Source organism: Hemiscyllium ocellatum, chromosome 10 (assembly GCF_020745735.1).
Source record: "Hemiscyllium ocellatum isolate sHemOce1 chromosome 10, sHemOce1.pat.X.cur, whole genome shotgun sequence".
NCBI classification, from domain to species: Eukaryota; Metazoa; Chordata; class Chondrichthyes; order Orectolobiformes; family Hemiscylliidae; genus Hemiscyllium; species Hemiscyllium ocellatum.
Genome location: NC_083410.1, coordinates 6,169,348 through 6,189,325, shown reverse-complemented (window position 1 = coordinate 6,189,325; position 19,978 = coordinate 6,169,348). Strand labels below are relative to the sequence as shown.

The window sequence follows — 19,978 nt, the reverse complement described above, 5'->3', positions numbered from 1 at the left end:
CTGTTTAAAATCTGATTGAAGATTTGTAGCTCGGGTATCCGTTGTTGTGGTTCTGCTCGCCGACCTGGAAGTTTTTGCTGCAAACGTTTCGTTCCCTGGCTAGGGAACATCATCAGGCCATCTCCTGGCTTGTTTCAGCGTTTCGCGCCCGTAAGTGTTTAAAATCTGATGATGTTCCCTAGCCAGGGAACGAAACGTTTGCAGCAAAAACTTCCAGCTCAGCGAGCAGAACCACAACAATGTGTTGCTGGTTAAAGCACAGCAGGTTAGGCAGCATCCAAGGAACAGGAAATTCGACGTTTCAGGCATGAAGGGCTTATGCCCGAAACGTCGAATTTCCTGTTCCTTGGATGCTGCCTAACCTGCTGTGCTTTAACCAGCAACACATTTTCAGCTCCTCTCTTTGTGACACCAGCGAGTCCCAGCTCACACAATTTTCCTAATTCCAGGCCAGTGCAGATCATCCAATGATCCACCCATCCTTCAGTTTAGGTAAATTTCTCAGCAAAAATTATAACCTGTTTCAATTTTTGAACAAAGTGTTCCAACATAACCACAGGTTTTTTTACACATTTATTGAACAGTGAATATATTACACGAGGGAGAAAAGGTAATATAAATTTTAGGAAATAATATACAATAATAGAAACACTCTAAAAAGTTTGGCATACAGTCAATAGAAATTATATAGTGAGCAATGAGCCAGACAGAATATTCAATGTCCTGGGTCAATTACATAAATATATACATACAAAGTTTATTTTATATTGCTGAATCTTCAATTTAACTGGAAATGTTACACTATTAAAATATTTGTGTGTCGTGTTCATTCTGCAGTGATGACATCTCTTGGTATTTCATATATTAATTTTTAAAACGTTTTCTTTTAAGTAGATTTTCTGGATTTATAAATAAAACTGCAGTTCAATATTTTCCATAAAACTTTCTTAAAATACATTTTCTTTTCTGAAATTCATTTTCTACTAATGAACAAAAATAAATCCAGCACACACACAGACGCTCTCGCACTCCTCGGTCACAATCGTTTTAAGTTCCGTTTGCTCTTTTTGCTCCCTGCTTGTGGCTGTGATTTGGAATGGTTTCTGTAGTGGCGGCGAGCACATTCTTTTGACCCATGAAAGGTGTCGAAACACAGTGAGCAGTAATCGTAGGAGCAGTTAGCGTTGCTGCAGATCGCCCTCTCCTCGCAAGGTGTAAATATGGCCGGTGAGGCACACAAGGGGCAAGTCTTGAGGGTCTCATCCTGCTTGAGTGTCTTCACAACCTGGGTGGGGGGCCAGGGGAAGAGAGAGAACGCACAGTGTGTTTTAAACGTGCTGACACCAACACGGAGGAAAATTGCTACAACAATGTTTGAAAAACAAATGGGACCACGTTCTTCCTCGGCATTACTGTTCAACGTGCTCTAGCACTCCCCTGTGTACAGGTTGTCTCAGTCTCTTGGCATCAAGTATAAAGCCTGCTCCCTCTCTATAATATGAGATAGTTCCAATCATGAAGGAGAAAACAGTATAAAGTCCACATCAGATTCCCACTGAGGAATAAAGATGAGTGTATCACTGAATGCCAATTAATAAAGGAGTTCATACAGTTAAATTACAATGACATTAGAGCTTGCATCCCCTGGAGGTTTGACAAGGTACGTGGTGGGACTGATTCCTTTTCAAAAATATCAAGAGATTTGACAGGGTAGAAGCATAGAGTTTTTACAAATAAAAGTCCCTTTTGTTTCATCATGTCCAACCGGTCATCAAGCATCTATCCATTCTAATTCCATTTTCAGCACTTCGCCCATTGACTTCCATGCTGTTGTGTTTGAAATGATTGTCTAAATATTTCTTACATATATCTTCCTCGCTACAGCTCTACCACCCCTGTAGGCAATGAGTTCCAGATATTCACCACCCTGTAGGTAAAAATTGTTTTATCTCCAGTCTCCTCTAAACCTCCTGCTCCTTACCCTACAACTGGTTATTGATCCCTCTACTGAGGTGAATAGTTTCTCCCTTTCTATTCCCCTCAGAACTCTGCACACATTAGTCAGGACTCTCCTCCAGCTTCTCTTCCCTAAAGAGGATGAGCAATTTGGTGGGAAATGATTCTAACGAGTAAGTGTAGCCTCACAAATCGAGCCGAGCAGGTAAAGAGTGAAGTCAGGAAAGAGTTGGTTGCAATGTGGGCAGAGAGAAGTTAGTTACCTGTTGATGTCGAATGCTTCTTTGGGAAACACGATTTAGTTTCACTGGGCTGGAAGGCTGAGTCAAGCATTTCTGAGGGGAACTCACACCCACACGCTGCACGGAAGACAAAACCCCTCGGGAAACCACATTCCTGCGGACAGCTGTGTCACCCAGAGAGTCAGCACCAGACAACTGAAAAAGCGTGGGAAGAAAAAAACGCAAGCTTAAAAAAAAATTCGAGAATAATTTGGAACAGACAGGATGCAGAAATATTTGGATGTATTCAGAAATACAGCTGTGGGACCAGAGAACATTGGGAACTGGAGAAGGGTGTTCAGCCTCTCTAGACTGGTTTACCTTTCAGTTAGATTGATATTTCACCTAACTCCATTTGCTTTCGTCCAACTAAAACTTACTGTTCTCAGCTTGAAAGTTTCAAATGACTTCCCAGCCATTTAAAAGAGAAAATTCCAGATTTCCCCTGCTGTTTGTTTGAGGAATTGCTTCCTGATCACCTCTAAATGATCCTAAATTAACTTTAAGTTTCTGCCCCTTTGGCCTGTATTCCTCTGTAAGGATAATCTGTTTCCTTCTATCTATCCTTTTAAATCCTCTTGACATTTTGAACATCTCAATCTTCTAAACCAGCAAATACAAGCCAAGTATACACCTGGCCCACTTCTCCTTCAATTGTCTGGATCAGGAATACAAAACCAAGTTAGGGATCATCTTAACTACCCAGTTACTCTTTGTTCATAGTTAAACAACCCAGCAACATTGGTGTTCTGATGAAGAGTCATCAGATTTGAAAGGTTAACTCTGCTTTCTCCCCACAAACTCTGCCAGACCTGCAGAGTTTCTCCAGCACATACGGTTTTAAGCCAGCAGCCAGGGTCACACAGTAATATTGTCCGCCACAGCAAGATGCCCAAAATTATACAATCACCAACAAATCTCCACATCCCACCATCTTCCTGATGAGCTGCATTTCTTGTGTCTGATTTCCAAACGAACTGAAGCTACCACTTTTAAAAAAATCCTATCACACGGACCCCTGGCAACAAGACTGTAGCCCAGAATTTTATCCTGAACCCCACGCAACTGTACCATAGTTATCAACATCTGTCCCTGCAACACCTCTTTACAAGGAATAGCATCATACATCTGACAAACTCCCAGCATCAAACCACTTCAGAATCCCAAATGTTGCAATCAGATCAACTCTTATATTTTGAAACTCCAGAGAAAATAGGTGCAGTTTGCACAGCATCTTATTGTAGGTGAACCCCTCTCTATTCAGAGGGCAATTTAGTTAACTGTAGCTGTAATCCAATCCCCTCTTAAATATAGAGAAACCAGGCATCTAGATATGATCTCACCAAAACACCACAGAACTGTCATAAGACATTTATTTACTCTTGTATTCCGGTCTCCTTGCAATAAAGGGCAAATATACTATTTGCCTTCTCACTTGCCTGTTGTACCTGCCTGCTAACTCTCTATGCTCCTTCTATGAGCCTCACTGAATACATTTACAGGATACGGGCCCTTTTGAAAAATACTGCTTCTACTCTTACAACTGAAGTGAAAAACCTCAAGTCTACTGACAACATACTCCTTCAACCATCTTGTTGTGCACTCACTTAACCTGCAGCTTTTCAGTGCCCTACTCACACCTGTTTAAGCAAAACCTCTAACATAGTGCAGTGAAAAGCTGGTGACAGTCATGATTTTAAATGCTTGTGTTGAGGATGAGTGTTCCATGTCAAGGTAAGCCACATGCTTGAGGCAATTCATGAGACCTCACTAAATGTCGCATCTAAATGAGGTCCTGAGTTGATAGACATTGAGAGGCTGCTTCCCTTGAGTAATCAAGGGATCTAAGGTGATAAAACAGAGCTGACGCGATCTTTATTGAATGACAGAACAAGCTCCAGGTGCTGAATGGCCTCGTCCAGCTCCCAGTTCTTTTGTACAAACACTCATCAATGCCACAAATTGTACAGCAGCTATTCCCAATCATTTGCCCTACACAAGTATTTATCAGAACTCTTATGGAAACAGGAAAGAATAGAAACAATCACCTACTCTTTGTAAATGCAAAGCATTCCTCAAGAGCTGGCTTGCTCTTTTATCGTCATAGACGATCCTCTTCCAGGTCTTGCTCACTTTGACACAGCTGTTGAGAAAGAACATTGAGAAGCATGATGACTGCATCTTGACAAATGGAAAATGAGTCCTCAAGAGTGTTTGTAGGAGCTCAGTTGTAAAAGACCTGAGCGGTAACTTTTTCACACAGGGGTGGTGCGTGTAGGGAAAGAGCCTCCTGAGAAAGTGGTGGAGGCTGGGAAAATTACAATTAAAGGCACCTGGATCGGTATATGAATGTGAAGGCTCTAGAGAAATATGAGTCCAATGTTGATAAATGAAGCTAGATTAGTTGAGGATATCTGGTCTGCACAGATGAGTTGAACCAAGGGGTTTTTCTCAACGTTATAAGACGGTGACTAAGTCATACGGAACTTGAAATGTGACATCTCTGCAGAGGCAGCCAGACCTGCTGAGCATTTCCAAAACTGTCTGTTCTGCTGATAAACAGAAATGGGGTTTCAATCAAACTAGGAGAAAGTGAGGTCTGCAGATGCTGGAGACCTCCTGAAGCAGGGCTTATGACTGAAGCGTTGAATCTCCTGTTCCTTGGATGCTGCCTGACCTGCTGCACTTTTCCAGCAACATATTTTCAGCAGTTTCAATCAAACTAATCCAGCAGCATCTCAAGGGGACCCATTCCTGCCTAAGCTCCTGTAAGCGTGTGTTTCGAAGAGACCCAACTTCAATGCCATGCGTCAGTTGTGCAGTGGGGGCAGTCTTTGGATATTTTACATCAGACAACGTTCCAAACCGACTGACTGTAGTGCAGCAAATGGGGGAAAAGGGAATATCAGCAATTTGTCACCACAGATAGCATCAGAGAAATAGCAGCTCCCCCACCAAACACTGGGTCAATGTGCTATCATTGAGCCGGAAAATCAGGCTAGACTGATTCTTGGCACATCTTTGTTCCAGGCTGAAGGTCCCTCCACAATGCCGTACATCTTAGTTCAACACATATCTCCAGACATACAATCATTGAGGATTTACAGCATTGAAAGAGGCCACTTGGCCCATCGTGACTGCACCAGTCAAAGGACAGGCCACCCAGCCTAATCTGACTCTCCAGTGTTTTGCCTGCAGCTCCTGCAGGAGGGAGATTGAACATAGAGTGCACATCTCCAGATACCTTTGCAATCAGTAAGGGGGTCCTGCAACAGAGTTCCAGACCCCAACCACCCTCTGGAGTAAAATTCTTTCCTAGTCTCCCTTCTAAACATTGATATTGATTTCAATGCACCTCACACTCACTGACCTGCACACTGAGGCCTTTCGTTCCCCTATCTCCATGCCCCCTCATAATTTGTACATCTCAATCCATTCTCCACAGAGCCTCCTGAAATCCAAGGAGGCAGCAAATCATGTTTAATCTTTCCGCATGAGCTGTATTTTTCCAGTCCTGACAACAGCATTGTCTATTCTGTCCCCTCTATCCTGCATTTCTATCCTTTTTATTCTGAATAACCACATACAATATTCAATTTGTGGCCCAACTGATAATTTACCCAGCTCCAGCACAACCTCCCCGCTCTAATATTCTAAACTGCAGCTAAAAGCAAAACAATTCCGTTTGCCTTCCTAACCACCTCATGGACCTGTAACTGCTACCTTCAAGAATATTCAAACATTAACTCCAAAGTTCCTTGCTTCCTCAACACCATCCAATACCTTTTCATTTATTATGCACTACTTTGCCTTGATTCACTTCTTCAAATGCATGATTACATCTCCAGATTAAATTCCTTTTGACATGTCCCTGCCCACTTGACCTTTCCAATGATATCTTCCTACTGTCTACACCTTCCCTCCTCACTGCCAACCAACGAGAGGTAGGGATGTAAGGCAGGATTTCAGGGAGCTCGAGTGGAAGCTGAGAGCTAGAACAAAGAGTTATTACCTCTAGTTTGTTACCCGTGCCACGTGATAGCAAGGCAAGGAACAGGGAGAAATATCAGCTGAACACGTGGCTGCAGGGATGGTGCAGGAGGGAGGGTTTCAGGTACATGGATAATTGGGGCTGATACTGGGGAAGGTGGGACCTCTATAAACAGGAGGGTTTCACTTGAACCAGAGGGGTACTAATATCCTGAGTGGGAAATTTGCAAGTGCTGTTCGGGTGGGTTTAAACTAGCTCAGCGGGGGATGGGAAACTGAGGTGTAGTTCCAGTGCACAGGAGGATGAGAGTAGGGAGGACACAGATAGGATTTCACGGTCACAGGAAAATGCTGGCAGACAGCAAGCTGGTTTAACTTGTCTCTACTTCAATGCCAGGGGTATCCGGAATAAGGCAGGTGAGCTTGCAGCATGGGTAGGTACCTGGAACTTCGATGTTGTGGCCATTTCGGAGACATGGATAGAACAGGGTGTGGAATGGATGTTGCAGGTTCCAGGGTTTAGATCTTTCATTAAGAACAGGCAAGTTGGAAAAAGAGGGGGAGTGGTGGCCTTGTTAGTCAAGGACAGTATAACGGTGGCTGAGAGAACTTTTGACGAGGACTCGTCTACTGATGTGGTATGGGCTGAGGTTAGAAACAGGAGGGGAGAGGTCACATGCTGGGAGATTTTTATAGGCCTCGGCAGAATTCCAGGGATGTGGAGGAGAGGATTGGCAAAACAATTTTGGGTAGGAGTGAAAGGAACAGAGTGATAATTATGGGTGACTTTAACTTCCCCAACATCAACTGGAAATGCTATAACTCCAGTACGTCGGATGGATCAATTTTTGTCCAATGTGTACAGGAGGGTTTCCTGACACAGTATGTCGAAGGGCCGGCAAGAGGGGAGGCCACACTGGGTCTGGTGCTTGGTAATGAACCAGGCCAGGTGTTTGATTTAGTTGTAGGTGAGCATTTTGAAGAGAGCGGCCATAATTCAGTTACATTTAGTTTAGCGATGGAAAGGCATAGGTACATGCCACAGGTCAAGAGTTATTGATGGAGGAAGGGCAATTATAATGCAATTAGCCAAGACTTAGCAGGCATAGAATGGGGTAGCAAAATGCAGAGGATGGGAACAATCGAAATGTGAAGGTGGTTTAAGGAACAGATATTGCATGTCCTTGATAGATATGTCCCTTTCAGACTGGGAGGAAGTGATAAGGTGAGGGAACCGTGGTTTACTAAAGGAATTGTATGTCTTGTTAAGTGGAAGAGGGAGGCTTATGTGACATTGAGATGAGGTGGTTCAGATGATGCGATGGAGAGTTATAGATTAGCTAGTAAGGATTTAAAGAGAGTTCAGAGGAACAAGGAGAGAACATAAGCAGTCTTTAGCAAATACAATAAAGTAGAACCCTAAAGAAATCCTATAGGTATGTGAGGAATAAAAGGATGACAAGGGTAGGAATAGGGATAGTCAAGGACAGGAGTGGGAAATTGTGTGTGAACCCTGTGCAGATCGGAAAGTTGCTAAACAAATATTTCTCATCTGTTTTCATGCAGGAAAAGGAGAATATTGAGAAGAGTGGGATATTGGCTATTAGATTAGAAAGAAATGAAGTTAGTAAGGAGGAGGTGTTATCAATTCGATAAGGTGTGAAAGTAATTAGGTCCCTTGGGCTGGATGGGATTTAACAGATAATTCCCTAGGAGGTTAGGGAGGAGAAGTTGGAGCATTTGGCCTTGATCTTTGAGTTGCCATTGTCTACAGGTTTAGTACCAGCGGACTGGAGGATTGCAAATAGAATCAAAGATATGTATAGTACGGTAACAGACCCTTCGGTCCAACTCATCCATGCCAACCAGATATCCCAATCCAATCTAGTCCCCATCCAACCTGATAGCACCTGGCCCATATCCTTCCAAGTCATATATCCATCCAGATGCCTTTTAAGTGTTACAATTGTACTAGCCTTCACCACTCCCTCTGGCAACTCATTCCATACACATACCACCCACAATGTGAAAAAGTTGCCCCTGAGGCCTCTTTTATATCTTTCCCCTCTCACCCTAAATCTATGCCCTCTAGTTCTGCAATCTATTTATCCTATCTATGCCCCTCATGATTTTATAAACCTCTAAGTTCATCCCTCGGTCTCTGATGCTCCAGGGAAAACAGCCCTAGCCTGTTCAGCCTCTCCCTGTAGCTCAGATCTTCCAATCCTGGCGACATCCTTACAAATCTTTTCTGAACCCTTTCAAGTTTCACAACATCTTTCCAATAGGAAGGAGACCAGAATTGCATGCAATATTCCAACAGTGGCCTAACCAATGTCCTGTACAGCCGCAACATGACCTCCCAACTCCTGTACTCAATACTCTGACCAATAAAGGAAAGCATACCAAACGCCTTCTTCACTATCCTATCTACCCGAGACTCCACTTTCAAGGATCTATGAACCTGCACTCCAAGGTCTCTTTGTTCAGCAACACTCCAGAGGACCTTACCATTAAGTGTATATGTCCTGCTAAGATTTGCTTTCCCAAAATGCAGCACCTCACATTTATCGAGATTAAACTGCATCTGCCACTTCTCAGCCCATTGACCCATTTGATCAAGATCCCGTTGTAATCTGTGGTCACCTTCTTCTCTGTCCACTGCACCTCCAATTTTGGTGTCATCTGCAAACTTACTAACTGTACCTCTTATGCTCACATCCAAATCATTTATATAAATGAAGACAAGTAGTGGACCCAGCACCAATCCATGTGGCACTCCACTGGTCACAGACCTCCAATCTGAAAAACAATCCTCCACCACCACCACCCGCTGTCTTCTACCTTTGAGCCGGTACTGTATCCAAATGGCAAGTTCTCCCTGTATTCCATGAGATCTAACTCTGCTCACCAGTCCCCCATGGGGAAACATATGAACGCCTTACTGAAGTCCATATAGGTCACATCCACTGCTCTGCCCTCATTAATCCTCTTTGTTACTTCTTCAAAACAAAACTCAATCAAGTTTGTGAGACACGGTTTCCCATGCACAAAGCCATGTTGACTATCCCTAAGCAGTCCTTGCCTTTCCAAATAATTGTACATCCTTTTCTTCAGGATTCCCTCCAACAACTTGTTCCAAACTTGTAGGGCAGTTGACATGGTGCACATAGACTTCAGTAAAGCCTTTCATAAGGTTCCACATGACAGGCTGTTGGAGAAGATGCGGACGCATGGGATTGAGGGCGATTTACCAGTTTGGATTAGAGACTGTCTTTCTGGAAGTGGTGGTTGATGGAAAATATTCAGCCTGGAGTCCGGTTACTAGTGGTGTGCCACAAGGATCTGTTTTGGGACCACTGCTGTTTGTCATTTTTATAAATGACTTGGATGCAGGTATAGGTGGATGGATTAGTAAGTTTACAGATGACACTAAAATGTGGAAGAATGTTGCAGGTTGCGGGGGACTTGGATAAACTGCAGAATTGGGCTGAGAGGTGACAAATGGAGTTCATGCAGATAAATGCGAGCTGATTCACTTTGGGAAGAACAACAGGAAGGCAGAGTACTGGGTCAATGGAAAGATTCTTGGTAGTGTGGATGAGCACAGGGATCTTGGAGTCCATTTACAGAAATCCCTGAAAGTTGCCACCCAGGTTGATAGTTGAGAAGGCATACGGTGTGTTAGGTTTTATTGGTAGAGGGGTTGAGTTCTGCAGCCGTGATGCCATGCTGCAACTGTACAAAACACTAGTGCGGCCGCACTTGGAGTATTGCGTACAGTTCTGATCACCCCATTACAGGAAGAATGTGGAAGCATTGGAAAAGGTGCAGAGGAGATTTACCAGGACGTTGCCTGGTCAGGAGAGAAGGTCTTATGAGGAAAGGCTGAGAGACTTGGGTCTGTTCTTATTGGAGAAAAGAAGGCTAAGAGGGGATTTGATGGAGGCATACAAGATGATCAGAGGGTTAGATAGGGTAGACAGTGATAGTCTTTTTCCTAGGATAAAGACGACAGCTTGTACGAGGGGGCATAGCTGCAAATTGAAGAGTGATAGATTTAAGACAGATGTCAGAGGCAGATTCATTACTCAGAGTGGTTAGGGCGTGGCATGCCCTTCCTGCCAATGTATGTAACTCAGCCACATAAGGGGCATTTAAACAGTCCTTGGATAAGCAAATGGATAATGATGGGATAGTGTAGGGGGATGGGCTTGGATTAGTTCACAGGTCAGCGCAACATGGAGGGCCGAAGGGCCTGTTTTGCGCTGTATTGTTATGTTGTTCAAACAATTGTTTGGTTGTTCCACTCCTCCCCACAAACCATTAACATGTGCCACAGGGAGCTATGGGGACCCGCGGAATCCCACTAGAAACAGCCATCTAGTTACAAAAACATCATCCCACAGTTATCAACATAACCCACAGACATATAGATTCATTGGTTTTAGATAATAATTACCACCATTAAACCCAGCTCAGACACATTGCAAACTTTGTCCAATTAAACAGGCTTCTTCCCCCATTGGATTTATCGTGGATAGTCTGACATTTCTGGGCACTAGTTCTGGTCTCATTAGCAAGTGGATACATTTCCTCCATATCTACTCTCTTCCTTTCACAATCTTAAAGCTCTATGGTAGAGAAACAGTTGAGGATTCTGGGTCTGTACTTTAGAAGGATGACAGGGGGTCTGATTGAAACTTATGGAATACAAAGAGGCCTGAATAGAGTGGAAGTGATGAATATGATTCCACTTGGAGAGACTAGGGCCTGACAGCACAGCCTCAGAGCGAGGGATGATCCTTTAGAACTGGGATGAGGAAGAATTCCTTCAGCCAGAGGGTGGTGAACCTGTGGAACTCATTATTGAGGAAGGCTGTGGAGACAGAGCCCTTGAAAGTCTTTAAGACAGAAACAGATAGGTCCTGAAGAAGGGCCACTGGACCTGAAATGTTAACTCTGCTTTCTCTCCACAGCTGCTGCCAGAGCTACGGGGTTTCTCCAGCAGTTTCTGTTTTATTATGGAGAAGTTCTTGATTAGTAAGGAGATCAAGGGTTATGGGATTAAGAAACATTTCAGCCATTAACAAATGGTGGAGCAGACTTGGTGGGTTGAATGGACTAATTCTCCTCCTACATCATATTATCTCTCCTTTCAAAATGTAACACTCCAGACTGTTGAGCACCTGGTGATGGGTAGAACCTCTCAATTATAGCATAATCCTTATAACTCCTTACAAACAATTTATCCAGGGCCTATATATACTTTACACAACATGGCAGACCAGAACCATAAAGAGAGCTCCACACGTGTCCCAACTGAGGTGTTCTACACTACAAATAAGGCTGCTAGGTGGACGCAAGTGAGAACAAGAAACTTACTTCAGGAGGTTAGGGAGAGTCAGGAACCTCAGGATTATTTTCAGAAGGTTGGGGAATCCTCGATCCAACAATTCTTTCCAGATGTCCACGTACTCTAGCCCCATCTTCCTGCCGATAAGGTTGTCTACAGTGAAGACTTGCCCCCGTAACGTCTCCTTGAGCAGGGACTTGTCCACTCTGAGCTTGCCCTTTACACGGCCCATACTCTGGCAGACTGCCCACCCAACCTGAAGGGCTGGCAGCCGCTGCCATTTGGTCAGTGCGAGGTTCTTCTCACTTGGCTTGGCCTCAAGTCCAGGATCCCCTGTCCGATTTTGCGTAGGCGAAGCGGTGGCGGGATCTTCCACCTTCTTCCCTGAAAGCTGCTCTCCCTCATGTGCTAGGTCTTCAGAAGAGCCCCCAATTCGGTGATCGCCATCCTGGACAAGATTTCCTTCTTCCTCAACTGAAAGAGAAGACTGATTCAGCTGAGACAGGTAACCACTGTCTGGAGACAAGAGACCGCTGTCCGGTGACAAGTTGAGGTTAGATTCAGAAGTGACATAAGAGCAGACCACCAGTTTCGGCTGAGGTTCAGAAGGCACCGCCACAGTCAATTTGTCCACAGCAGAGGATGAGATTCTGGCATCGATGCTGGAGTCTGGAGACCCTGTGTTTGGGCAGTGCTGTGGACAGTTGGAGTCACGCTGTAAGCTGCCTGTCTTCCAAGAGCGCGCCTTCATATTATCGTTGTCGTTGGAACAGGCACTGCTCACTGTACAACTCAGACAATTGCTCCAGTGACTGACACGACTAGTATACTTCATGTCGAAGGTATTGAGAACTGTAGTCTCTCCAGCTGCTTCTCGCAATACTGAAACTGAAAAGAAACATTATTTTAAATAAATATATCATATAAAATCTCATGAAGAGAATGGCACCCTAATGTACGCCACAGAGAAAGGAATTGAGATGATCAATCTCAGACCAAAACCTGGAATTACCTTATTTATAGAAATATAGAAAATAAGAGCAGGAGTCAGCCATTTTGTTCTTCAAACCATTCAGAAGGATTGTGTTTGATCATCCAACTCAGCTCCTTGTTCATGCTTTCTCTGCATTTCCTTTGACCCCTTTATATTTAACTCCTTCTTGAAAACATTCAATATTTTGGCTTTGACTGTTTTCTGTGGCAGGGAATTTCTCAAGCTCACCACTCTGTGGGTGAAGACATTTCTCCTCAGCTCAGTCCTAATGAGCCTACCCCGTAACTTTAATCTGTGACCCCCTTGATCATCGCGAACACCTTCTCGTCCTGTCAGAAATTTATTAGCTTCTTTGAGAATCCCCCTCATTCTTCTAAACTCTAGTGAATATGGTCCTAACTGATCCAGTCTCTCTTCATACACCAGCCTTGCCACCCAAGGAGAATGCAAGACCATAGGGCATAGTCTTGAAATAAAGGGTTAAGGCAGTAAAGAGTAGACTGTTGTGAATCTGGAATTCTTTATTGCAAAGGGCTGTCTCTCTGACGTTATTTATTCACAGCTGAGATAAATTTTTAATCAGAAGGAGATAAGTTCAACAGGTTACTAAAAAGGACACAAGTTTTAAGCAACATCTTAAAAGGAGGAAAGTGAGAGAGTCAGAGAGGAAGCCTATGGGCTTGGCTGCTGAAGGTACAACTAACAACAATACATTGATGAAATTGAGAGATTTGAAGAGGCCAGAATTGAAGGAACACTGAAATATCAGAGTAATGTACGGCACAATGCTTCAAACACATCTGGGAATACAGAACTACAGTGTTAATATCACTGAACTAAACATTCAGGGGTCATGACTTCTGCCTGGGTTCAAAACCACCACAGCAGCTGATGGAATCAATCGTCATAAAAACACATCTGGTCCACAAATAGCCTTGAGGGAAGGTAGTCTGCCATCTTTTTGTGTCTGATCTACAAGTGACTCCAGACCCACAGTAATGTCGCACTCTTAATTGTTCTCTGAACTGTGGCTTGTTAAACCATTTCAAGAGGCAATGAAAGATGGGCAACAAATTCTGACCTTGTCAATGGCACCATGAAAGGTTAACAAAAAAAAACACCAGCCTAAAGTTTGAGGAACAAATTCATTTTCCCAAATGGGATTGAATCATGCACAATTTAGAGGCTAAATTTATGCATTAGATATTTATATATGACAGAGTGAATGAAAACTGCTTAGCTTATTCTACCACTCAATCAAACAATTCCTGATCTGAACCTCAGTTCTGCACTGCTGAACAGCCTCAACCATCACAAAAGTCTATTAGAGCATGTACAACCAATTGGTCCATAAAACACAGGAGGAATAGGCTATTCAATGGTTTACCTGATAATCCACAACTCCTAATTTCTGCCTTTTCCTCATAACTTCTGATTCCCTTCTGATTAAAAATTTATCTCAGCTGTGAATATACTTAATAACGTCAGAAAGACAGTCCTTTGCAATAAAGAATTCCAGATTCACAACGGTCTACTCTTTACTGCCTTAACCCTTTATTTCAAGATTATGCCCTTTGATCTTGCATTCTCCCAAGAGGGCAAACAACTTCTCTGCATCTAAACTGTCAAGTCCCCCAAGAATTTTATATATATCAATAAGATTAAAGACAACCATGATTAATACATTGCCCTTTTTTTAGGTCCTCATTATTTCTTAATTTATTCTCTATCTTACAACACAGCTACCGTTAAAGAGTCAATGGATTACTACCACTACTGTCTACTTCCCCTTGTTATTTTTAATTTGCCGCCAGCTACACGAATTCTATATCTTCTCTTCCAAGATCAATTTTTTTGCTGTTGTGCTTTTTCCATTTCTTACTAACAAAGTTACTCTGTCATGCTTACCTTCCTGTCAAAGATTTACACACTCCAGAATATTTCACTCCCAGATTTGATCTTCTTGTAAATACATTTGTGTAGTTAAGTGATTTATTTTGTACCATGTGCATTTAAGCAAACAGCTATTAGCTTTGTTTTTTTGCCATTTATTTCCTTTTAGGTGTTATTTGCTGCTACTTTTCTTTTTCGGACATTCTATTCCGCTCTGGATGTTGTTATTCATACAACTGCTATGCAATTCTTTTGCATTGTAAGCCTACATCCCCGGCTCCCCAAAATTCTTCTCTAATTACTTTAAATTTCTCTCAACAACCCTACTCATTCAATGCATCAGAATATTGGATTTTTTCGTATTTCAAAACCCATCCCACCAGAACAGCTTCCTTCCACCCCAGGACTGGTACGAGTGCCTCATGAGCTGAAGCCAATTCCACCCACACCAGTCTTTGAGCCATGACTGGAGAATGGTCAGAAAGTTGCGAGATGTAGAGGTGTGTGTATGTGTGTGGTGTGTGTGTGTGTGAGAGAGAGAGATGCAAACATTCCAGGTATGAAGTGATTCTCCACCCATGAACGCTTGCAGGCAGATTAGGATGGAATGGTATCAAGGTTAGCATGGACATGGTGGGCCTAAGGACATTTTCCTGTGCTGTACTGTTCTATATTCACCCCTGAAAGGTCCCGGCTCTAATCGTTCATACCCAATCCCCGCCACTCCCATTCTAGACTCCTCCCCACCGAAGAAAACAATTTCTCTCTTTTCACTCAATCAAATTCCTCCTTCCTTTTAAACACCTGTACTGGATCAACCTGCCAGCATACTAAACCAAGATTCTGAAGGCAATGTGATAAATAATCCCTGTTCACCCCAGTAGCATTGTAATTGAATCATCTGACCAAGGATCATTAATCTGAAACGTTGCATCTGTCTATATACTGAGCAACATAGTGTGCTCATGTGCCTCTCTGATGAGTCTATACCCGCACCCCTCCCATGTCGATGTGATAGTGCACTGCCCACAACTTAGCAGTGTGTTTTATTCCTTTCTTGGGACGGGGTCGTTACAATTGTATATATATTAAGTTTCTAAACTGAGATTTGAACTCATAACGCTAACTTGGTTTCTCTCTCCACAGATGGTGCCAGGTCCGCTGCATTTTTCTAGCACCCCTGTATTTGTTCCCCAGAACATTAGCCTGGGGCTCTGGGTTATTCATCCAGTGAGATTATCACTACCCCACTCTCTCTCCAGATGGGGACAGTCCAGTGTTACATATATTTGAAGGACAACTTCACTTCCTGTTTTTGTTCAAGGTCATGGTCAAAATTTTATCCACAGTTCCCCAAATACAGCTGTAACACTGTATTTTGCACTCTGTTCTGCTACCCTGATGCCTGTGCATCAAGCAGAACAACACTTTTCACTGTATCCTGGTGTATGTGACAACAAGTCAGTCAACAGGGACAAAAACGTGGAAAATGGACTCTTTCAGCCCAGTCTGCCACCTAACATGACCATGACTGATCCCTTATCACTGCATCACATCCCTACCCTGTCTACACGCCTGGAAATGTATTTCTTGCTTAAATATATCGAGGGATTTGATCTCCATTGCCTTTTATGCTAGAGAATTCCACAGGTTCACCGTGAATAAATTCCTCTTCATCTCAGAGCAGAATGGCCTATCCTGAAACCTGAGAGCCTCTTGCTAGGGACACTCATGGTCAGGGGAAAGATCACATCTTCCCCTCTCCATCCCATCCCCCTCTAACCCACCTATTTTGGCCCTCAGACGCCCTTGGGGAAAGGAAAGAGGAGTTAGCTGAATTAAAGGTGCGCAGGTTAGACTGGTCTCACTGGGTCTAACCCTTGGTTCAGCCGAAAGTGTTACATTGTTTCAATGTAACTTTTGTCAGTTTGCTACTTTGTAGCAACTCTCTCAGGATGTCGCAGTTAGACAAGAGCCCGAGATCTCTGGAGGTGGGGGACAGAGGCTTCAATCTGCAACACCCCCCACCCACCCACCCACCCACCCCCCCAGTCTTTGAGGGGCAACTCTGTCCATTTAATAAAAGGTTGAGTTTCTCAGTTTCGGAGCTTGCTCAGTGAGCGCCAAAGCGGCCAGCGCTTCCTCCCCCAACCCCGCGCTTAAAATACACCAGCCTGGATCCGCCAAAACAGATCCCCGACACCCGCACACGGTCCCGCCTGATTCCACAGACCCCCCCCCCCACTCTACCCCAGCCGATAGCCACCAGATCACCCACCCCACCCCAGTCAGCGACCCGACAGATCACCCCCAACCCCCACAGGAACCTACCAGATCCCACCGTCTCTAGAAACTCACCAGATCTGCTCCCAATACCCCGCCAGATCCCCTCCCCCCCAACAATACCCCGCCAGATCCCCTCCCCCCCAACAATACCCCGCCAGATTCCCCTCCCCCCCAACAATACCCGGCCAGATTCCCCTCCTCAACAATACCCCGCCAGATCCCCCTCCCCAACAATACCCGGCCAGATTCCCCTCCTCAACAATACCCCGCCAGATCCCCCTCCCCAACAATACCCGGCCAGATTCCCCTCCTCAACACCCCGCCAGATTCCCCTCCTCAACACCCCGCCAGATCCCCCTCCTCAACAATACCCCGCCAGATTCCCCTCCTCAACAATACCCCGCCAGATTCCGCCTAACAGGATCCCGCTAGATCCCACCCCCACCCCCATCAAATCCCCGCCAGATTCCTCGAAACCCGCCAGATCCTGCGTCCATCTGTAGGTCCCCAGAGACCTGCCAGATCCTTCAGCCCCCCCGCTAGATCCACCCTTCCCCTTCCCGCTAGATCCCTGCCCATTCCCCCCTACCCCCGCCAGATTCCCTTCATCCGCCAAACCACCCCACACCCTAGAGGCCCGCCAAATCGAGCAGATCCCGGCACATCTCCCCAGCACAGACCTGTTCACGAACCCTAGGATCCACAGAGACCCGCCAGATTCCCCAACTCCCGCCAAATTCCCCACATCCACCCCCAGGGTTTCACAGAGAGAACATGCTGCTTCTCCCCCCCCCCCCCGGCTGATCACCGGGAGATGTCCCGGCCCCAGACCACCCCCTCCCCAACCCCGGGAAAAAAACCTGGCACCCAAGGGTGGGGGGAATAGACGTGAATGGCCGCTACTCACCCACAAGGTCTCCGCGGCCCGGATCCCGCTCTGTCTCTCTCTCTCAGTGTGTTCCTCGGTCCCTGGGGCTGGATCTACTGCCTCTCCCCGCGCTCTATCTGCCCCAGTGTCGAATCCGCTTTCTCTCACTCTCTCTGGGCTGGATCTCCCTCTGTCTCTGTTCCTGGGGCTGGATTCTCTCTTTTTTTCAATCCCACTCCCTGTTCCTGGATTGTAATTCCCCTCCCTCTGTTCCTGGATCCCTTTTCTTTCTGCTCCTCTTAGGATTCCCCTCTCTCGGTCTCTACCTGTTCCTATTTAAATTGCCCTCTCTCTCTCCTCTGTTCCGGGCTCTGCTGGAACTGGCGCTGAAATTTAGCCGCCGCCACTCTGATAGTTTGAATTTCGTCACCAAATTTCTAATTGGCTACAGCACCATCCAATCACCGCCCTCATTTTCGGCACAGCCAATCAGGAAAGAGAAAGACCAGGAAATTGCCAACCTTTCAAGGCAAGACTTTTAAAGTTTCGTCTTCGCTTTAAATCGGAAGAAAAGCGCATTTCCTTTTATTTCTGCAGCTGTGAATGTGTGATTTGATTTGTGAATATCATACTTTTTCTTTTGTTTTCTGCCTCTAAACAGTCTCTTCACAACCTTGATACCCTCATACTGATCGACCATTTCTTTATGGGTGAGGAACTTGGACAACTTTCGGGTAAAAAATGAGGTCTGCAGATGCTGGAGATCACAGTTGAAAATGCGTTGCTGGTTAAAGCACAGCAGGTCAGGCAGCATCCAGGGAACAGGAAATTCGACGTTTCGGGCATAAGCCCTTCATCAGGAATCATTCCTGATGAAGGGCTTATGCCCGAAACGTCGAATTTCCTGTTCCCTGGATGCTGCCTGACCTGCTATGCTTTAACCAGCAACGCATTTTCAACTTGGACAATTTACCCAGATCGCATAAAGCAAACAGTCCAATTTTGGAATTGTCTGAGGTATATTTGGAATGTCAGGTGACAGGACAAAATCTCCGTGAGTGAGGTTCTTGAAAAGTACTGTGCCATGATCCAATTAAAAGGGGAAACTGATTCTTTACTTTGTCCCACTCCTGGTCACAATAATACTTGATCTTAAACAGGGAGGTGATATTACTAACTATACACAGTGTAAGACTGCAATTAACTTCAGTGGTGGGGTAACTTCTGGGAACATTTATTCAGGATCAAATTAATAATTACATGATGAAACGTGGGTTGATTCAGAGAGTCAGCATTGATTTGTTAGCTGGGAGACCGTAAGGACTGCAGATGCTGGAAACCAGAGGGAATAGATGTGAAGCTGGAAAAGCACAGTCGGTCAGACAACATCCGAGGAGCAGGAAAGTCAACGTTCCAGGCCAAAGCCCTTCGTAAGATGTCTTATGAACCTGCTAAAGTTTGGCAAAGCTGTTATTGTTGTTTACATGGATTTCCAAAAGGTGTTCAGTACAGTTTTGCACAACAGACTTGCAAGGAAAGTTATAGGTCATGGGATAAGATGGACAGTAGCACCTTGCATACAAAATTGTCTGAGGGATAGGAAACAGAGAGGAATTGATTGCTGGGTATTTACAGTTTGGACGGAGATTTGTAGTGGAGTTTCCTTAGGGGATGGTTTTGGAATCCGTGTTTTTTTCTGATATACAGAAATGATCTACATCTTAGTGTGCAAGGGACAATTTCAAAGTTTTCAGATCAGACAAAACTTTGGAGAATTGCAAACTGAGGCAGACGCTAGAACTTCAAAAGGGCAATGAGAGGTTGGGGAGTGAAGGTGAAGATTGAGTTCAGTGGGGAGGAGGGTGAGGTTTCGGATAAGGAACATGGACAGATGTTATAAAGAGTTATCTTTCACAAGGGTATTGAAACAGAGACCTGGATACATATGTAATATTCTTGCCTTCATAAATAAGGAGATAGACTATAAGAACCAGGAGGTTATGATGCACATATATAAAGCATTGGTTAGACGTCTCCTGGAGTACTGTGTATGGTTCTGGCTGCCATGCTATAGGAAAAAGGTGATTGCACTGGTCAAAGTGTAGAAACTGTTTGTGAGAATGGTTCTAAGGTTGCGACACTTCAGTTGAGAGGGGAGATTGGAGAAGTTGGGACTACTTTCCTTGTATTAGGGGAAGGCTAAGAGGACTTTTGAAAGAAGTGTTCAAAATCATGAGGCGAGGCTGGAAAGAGTATATAAGGAGAAACCGTTCCTGTTTGTGAACAGATTGAGAACCAGAGGGCACAGTTTTAAGGTGTTTTGCAAAAGAGAAAAATGTGAGATGAAAAAATAA

At 44.5% G+C, this 19,978-nt stretch overlaps 1 protein-coding gene across 1 annotated transcript; it reads right to left on the bottom strand.

Moving 5' to 3' along the window:
• Nucleotides 1–775: 775 nt before the first annotated feature.
• On the bottom strand, nt 776–17,984 carry fbxo5 (F-box protein 5). The gene is made up of 5 exons (XM_060830783.1): nt 17,664–17,984; nt 11,613–12,471; nt 4,290–4,380; nt 2,220–2,393; nt 776–1,285 (listed from the first exon to the last, which is right to left on the bottom strand). The coding sequence occupies exons 2-5, from the start codon at nt 12,416–12,418 to the stop codon at nt 1,037–1,039; spliced, it is 1,320 nt and encodes a 439-aa protein (XP_060686766.1). The 5' UTR covers nt 12,419–12,471; nt 17,664–17,984; the 3' UTR covers nt 776–1,036.
• Nucleotides 17,985–19,978: the final 1,994 nt, after the last annotated feature.